We start from the raw sequence: 4,789 nt of genomic DNA on the forward strand, positions 1-4,789 counted from the left end.
CAGCAGGAAAATCGCTTGGTAAAATCTTTTATCTGTTTTGAACTTTGTGTTATTTGATATTTCAATAAATTTGAAATTTAAATTTGGCTGATTTCGTTATTTTTTGACAAGTGGGGCTTGTCAAAGTGCCCCTCTTAAGTGGGGAATGACAAAAAAAGTGTGAGAACCACTGGGTTAGACTGACTGCTTTTTAAAAAAAATGCATGTTGAATAGTGAAGTAATGTCATGATAAGATTTTGTCACCAGATTCAGATCTGTGGGGACTTTGGTAGAATTCTGTGTGATCCAGTAGGAAATGCCATTTACTTGAACCTTAAAACACCTGCAGTTAATGTGCAAATGTGACAGAAGCAAAGACATATGTAAAAAACTACCAGCTACATTGGGAGTGCATAATAAAAAACGATTTTCACTGTAGTTTTCATCTTTCATCTTTTTTTTTGTGCAGCATGAATATAGCACGGCAAGTCCTGACCTGCTCCAGGTTCACGTGTCATTCAGTCAGCATAAACTGCAAAAGAAGGTTTTATACTTCACAGGTAAGTCCACTTCAGAAATCTTTGAATTTAGCTCTTGTGCTTTTAAACTAGTTGGCAGGACCTGCCAGAAATTAGATCCTGTTCAGAAGGTTCAAGGTGCTCTGGTGGACAGGTGACATGCTGATGAGTTTAACTGCTCTGACTTTAAAAGCTCAGTGTGTTAATATACCGGTGCAGTGTTAGGGTAGTTTTGTTGAAGAATTGTTGGATAGTGCCCTCACCTCCTACAGTGACACAGCCGCCCTTGTTATAAAACCACTGAGTAAAGTCATGGATCGTTAATGTTTTGTACACTATCCGCCATGAGTGGTTGATGATTTGTTTCAGTTCTACCAGACTGTAGTCACACTAGTGTCCTAGTAAGCTCTGTGTGTTAATATAGCGGTGCAGTGTTAGCCACCCTTGTTATAAAACCACTGAGTAAAGTCATGGATCGTTAATGTTTTGTACACTATCCGCCATGAGTGGTTGATGATTTGTTTCAGTTCTACCAGACTGTAGTCACACTAGCATCCTAGAGTTCTCTCCTGTTGGCCTCTTGGCAGTTGCAAATTTTTAGTCTTGCAGAAAGTGCTAATCATAAAGCAGCAGAGCATTAATAAGGCGTTCAGTTAGGTGTAATGTATTACAAGAGAATGATATAATTTGGTTTTCTGTTTTAGCATAAAATGACCTCACGGCACACTAACTCCAGAAGAATTGAGGGGCTGGACAAGAATGTCTGGTAAGTGGAAGAACCAAACCTTCTTGTGTTTGTCACAGTAGGAGATGAGTTTGGAACACAAACCTCTGATCAGGCTCCGCCATCATCTCTGTGCATGAAGTTAAACAGATTTTTAAGGTCAGACAAAGTCAAAGTGAGCCTGCAAAGTCCAACACCCTGTACAGTAGCCCTTTATTCTTAATGCTATGAATTCGGTTATGATTACTGTAGATTCTTGTCTTCTACACAATTTAAAGGAAGGTGGGGAGCCTTATAACCATCCATCCAATATCTATACTGCTTATTCCTGAATAGGGTCGTGGAGGGCTGGAGCCTATTCTAGCTGACATTGGGTGAGAGGTGGGGTACACCCTGGACTGGTCACCAGTCTCTCACAGGCTGCCTTATAACCATTTTATAGATTACAGCAGACCCATTTCATTATATTGTATTGACAAGGAGAAAGGCACACACGGTTGACTGCACTTGTAAGAGAAGAAACAGATGTTAGCTACTAGGGTTTGGGTAAGAGCTCATAGAGAGGAGGTGTTGTAGTTAGTCTTTTCCTTCATCTTTACTTTTTGCCCCTTAGTCAGAAATATTTTGTGACCTCTGTTCTATCCTTTGTTTTGTTTTTTTGGTCAGGGTGGCATTTACCTCAGTGGCAGCAGATCCATCCATTGTTAACCTTGGCCAGGGAATGCCAGACATCTCTCCACCTTCTTATGTCAAGGAGGCCCTAGCAAAGGCTGCATCAGTGGACAGGATTAACCAGTACACTAGAAGCTTTGTAAGACCGATTAACTGTACAAAAACCTCATTCATTTTGATTCTTTGTTATAAAACTGATACTGAGACAAGACTATATTAGTCCCACCTTTCATAGTGTGACATGTAAAGAACATGTATGGTGCCTTCAGGAAGTAAGCACAGAGATATACGCACTGTTTTATGTCCAACTTGTGTCTTGTGTTGATTTAAAAGGGTCACCCCTCTCTGGTGAAGGCCCTCTCTCAGGTTTACGGGAAAATCTATGGACGTCAGATTGACCCCTTCAAAGAGATTCTGGTCACAGTAGGAGCTCATGGTTCCTTATTCTGCACCATGCAAGGACTGGTGGAAGAGGGTGATGAGGTGAGGACATTCCTCTCTCTCATTGGGCCATACAAAAATGTTTGTCTTCTTAAAGTTTCACAAATACTTTCATAGGCATGCTCCTAATATGTACAGTATATTTGATGTGTGATGCTTCTTCCTCTAGGTCATCATAATAGAGCCTTTTTATGATTGCTATGTACCTATTGTGCGAATGGCAGGGGCCAAACCTGTGTTGGTACCACTACACCCTGTAAGTTTGATCTAAAGCTGTTGGACCTACATGATCTATAATTACAGCATTTGCTTTACTTACTACTCTCACCTGACAAAGGTAATACAGTTTAAGGGTAAAGACACAAAATATCCTCTGCAACATCTTTAGAAGTCTGGAAAGAAGGCAGGCAGCAGCGCTGACTGGGTTCTTGACCCAGATGAGCTTTCCAGTAAATTCAACTCGAAGACAAAAGCCATCATCATCAACACCCCCCACAATCCTATTGGAAAGGTACAGTAAATAAACATCAGTCATCATACAATGAGTAAATCTCCTTTCCTTTATTCGATTGTTCCTTAGTGTTCCAAAGCTCTTATTCCTACTCGGAGGAGTGAAAAGGCTGCTGGAGGAGCCGTGAGCGAGGATACACGAGAAGGTCTGTCACAGAAGTCTTTTTTATCGAAAATCTGTTGGTGATTGGAAGTTTGAGATGAAGGGTCGGAGCAAAGGACGTCTTATATCAGTTTAAATGGGTTTCCTCAATTCCTCTCTCCTCACATTTTCTTTCTTACATGGTTGGGACTAAGACACGAGGAAAAGATGCAAGTGAGGGGAATGTGGATGCAATGAAGAGAACAGAGATTTGCCCATTGTGTTCGACACTTGCTAACTTGACTTGACAGAAAAAAACAAGTGCTTTGAGTGGATCCTGTCCTCTTCCTGCAGGTTTTCACTAGTGCTGAGCTGCAGATGGTTGCTGACCTTTGTATTAAACATGACACTCTGTGCATCAGTGATGAGGTTTATGAGTGGCTTGTCTACAGGGGACAACAGCATATCAAAATTGGTGTGGTTTGTATTTAAGTCTTTCTTCTCTTATACAGTACTGGCCTCCATTCCTTATAAAAATTTACAGGGATTGCACACTAAAACATGCAGAGGCACTTTGATTTAGGTTCCAGTCTTGCCAGAAGGTGGCACAGCGAAGTGCATTTGTGTTTCTGCTCAAAATATGGTGATGGAGCTAGTCAGGGAGCTGTGGGATGGCCACATGCTAGCCCTTGGCAATTGCATTATTACACTAAGTAGCTGGCTTGTTAAAAGCCAGGAAGCAAACCAGCTTTCTCAGTTACTAACCAGACATTAAGACATGTATTTGTACCATCATTTAAGAACTTAACACGTACATTAATCTTAGCTATGTGAGCAAGTACTCTGATCCCATTTTCCATTTCTTGACATGACATTTGGTTCTTATTACTGGCAACTTAAAACATGTTACTGGATTTAAAAGAGAAGTATTACTCTAACCTTTGAATAATATTTCTCTACAGCCACTCTGCCTGGAATGTGGGATAGAACGATCACTATTGGCAGTGCAGGGAAAATGTTTAGTGTTACTGGATGGAAGGTGAGGAATCAGTGGATTTAGGATTCAGTTTTGAATATTCAGCCATCAGTTCTTGTGCATCATGTGACTGAAATTTGTGTCTTCTAGCTTGGTTGGTCTATAGGACCTGGGCACTTGATAAAGCATCTTCAGACTGTCCTGACGAATATGCTGTACACATGCCCAACACCTTTACAGGCAAGTCTGCTCCTTGAATTCCATTAGCATTTAGGATTTTGCTGCTATTCTGAAGCGTGTTTGTTTCTCTTCAGGAGGCTGTGGCACAAGCTTTGCTCTGGAACCTTAAGCTGATGGGTCAGCCTGACTGCTACTTCTCCTCACTGGCAGAGGAACTTGAGAACAAGAGGGACCGCCTGGCTGCCATGCTGCAGGAGGCTGGTATGACTCCTATCATCCCAGAGGGAGGCTACTTCATGCTGGCGGACGTCACATCTCTCAGTGAGTCACTGTGCATTTAAACAGACATCACTAACAAGTGTACACTGATGTGGCCTGCAAATGCTGTGCACAATTACATCTTTCATGCCTGCACTTTATAGAGAGGTTCTGTATCGTCATGCTGCTGAACTTTCTTAGTATTGCACTTCATTATTAATAATATGTTTTTACTCATCACTGCTCTCTGTATCACAAAGTTGGATGGACTTCCTAGCTGACAAGAAGGACTAATCATCTCATGATATTCATCTGTAAAGCCTCACATTTACTGCTCTCAGACTCCCTCACATCTCTTCTCTCATTTAAATCTTTGAAGTACAATACACCATCCAATAGTTATTTATCGTGGCATATTCCATAGGTATGTACTAATGTTGGCAGGAAT

General features: G+C 41.3%; 1 protein-coding gene across 4 annotated transcripts in view; it reads left to right on the forward strand.

Moving 5' to 3' along the window:
* LOC109965770 (kynurenine--oxoglutarate transaminase 3) overlaps positions 1-4,789 on the forward strand; it is a 7,933-nt gene that overhangs the window by 1,575 nt on the left and 1,569 nt on the right. For 3 of the 4 annotated variants that reach the window (XM_020610083.1, XM_020610084.1, XM_020610082.1), the window contains exons 2-11: positions 450-540; positions 1,203-1,264; positions 1,889-2,033; positions 2,228-2,377; positions 2,505-2,591; positions 2,724-2,846; positions 3,282-3,402; positions 3,890-3,966; positions 4,054-4,143; positions 4,218-4,404. In XM_020610083.1, the coding sequence (XP_020465739.1) occupies positions 451-540; positions 1,203-1,264; positions 1,889-2,033; positions 2,228-2,377; positions 2,505-2,591; positions 2,724-2,846; positions 3,282-3,402; positions 3,890-3,966; positions 4,054-4,143; positions 4,218-4,404 (1,132 nt within the window). In that variant the 5' untranslated portion in view covers position 450. Of the gene's footprint in view, positions 1-449; positions 541-1,202; positions 1,265-1,888; positions 2,034-2,227; positions 2,378-2,504; positions 2,592-2,723; positions 2,847-3,281; positions 3,403-3,889; positions 3,967-4,053; positions 4,144-4,217; positions 4,405-4,789 lie in introns of those variants that run through there. The other variant, XM_020610085.1, reaches the window with a different exon arrangement.

This window comes from Monopterus albus, unplaced genomic scaffold, assembly GCF_001952655.1.
Source record: "Monopterus albus unplaced genomic scaffold, M_albus_1.0 scaffold103.1, whole genome shotgun sequence".
Classification (NCBI taxonomy): Eukaryota; Metazoa; Chordata; class Actinopteri; order Synbranchiformes; family Synbranchidae; genus Monopterus; species Monopterus albus.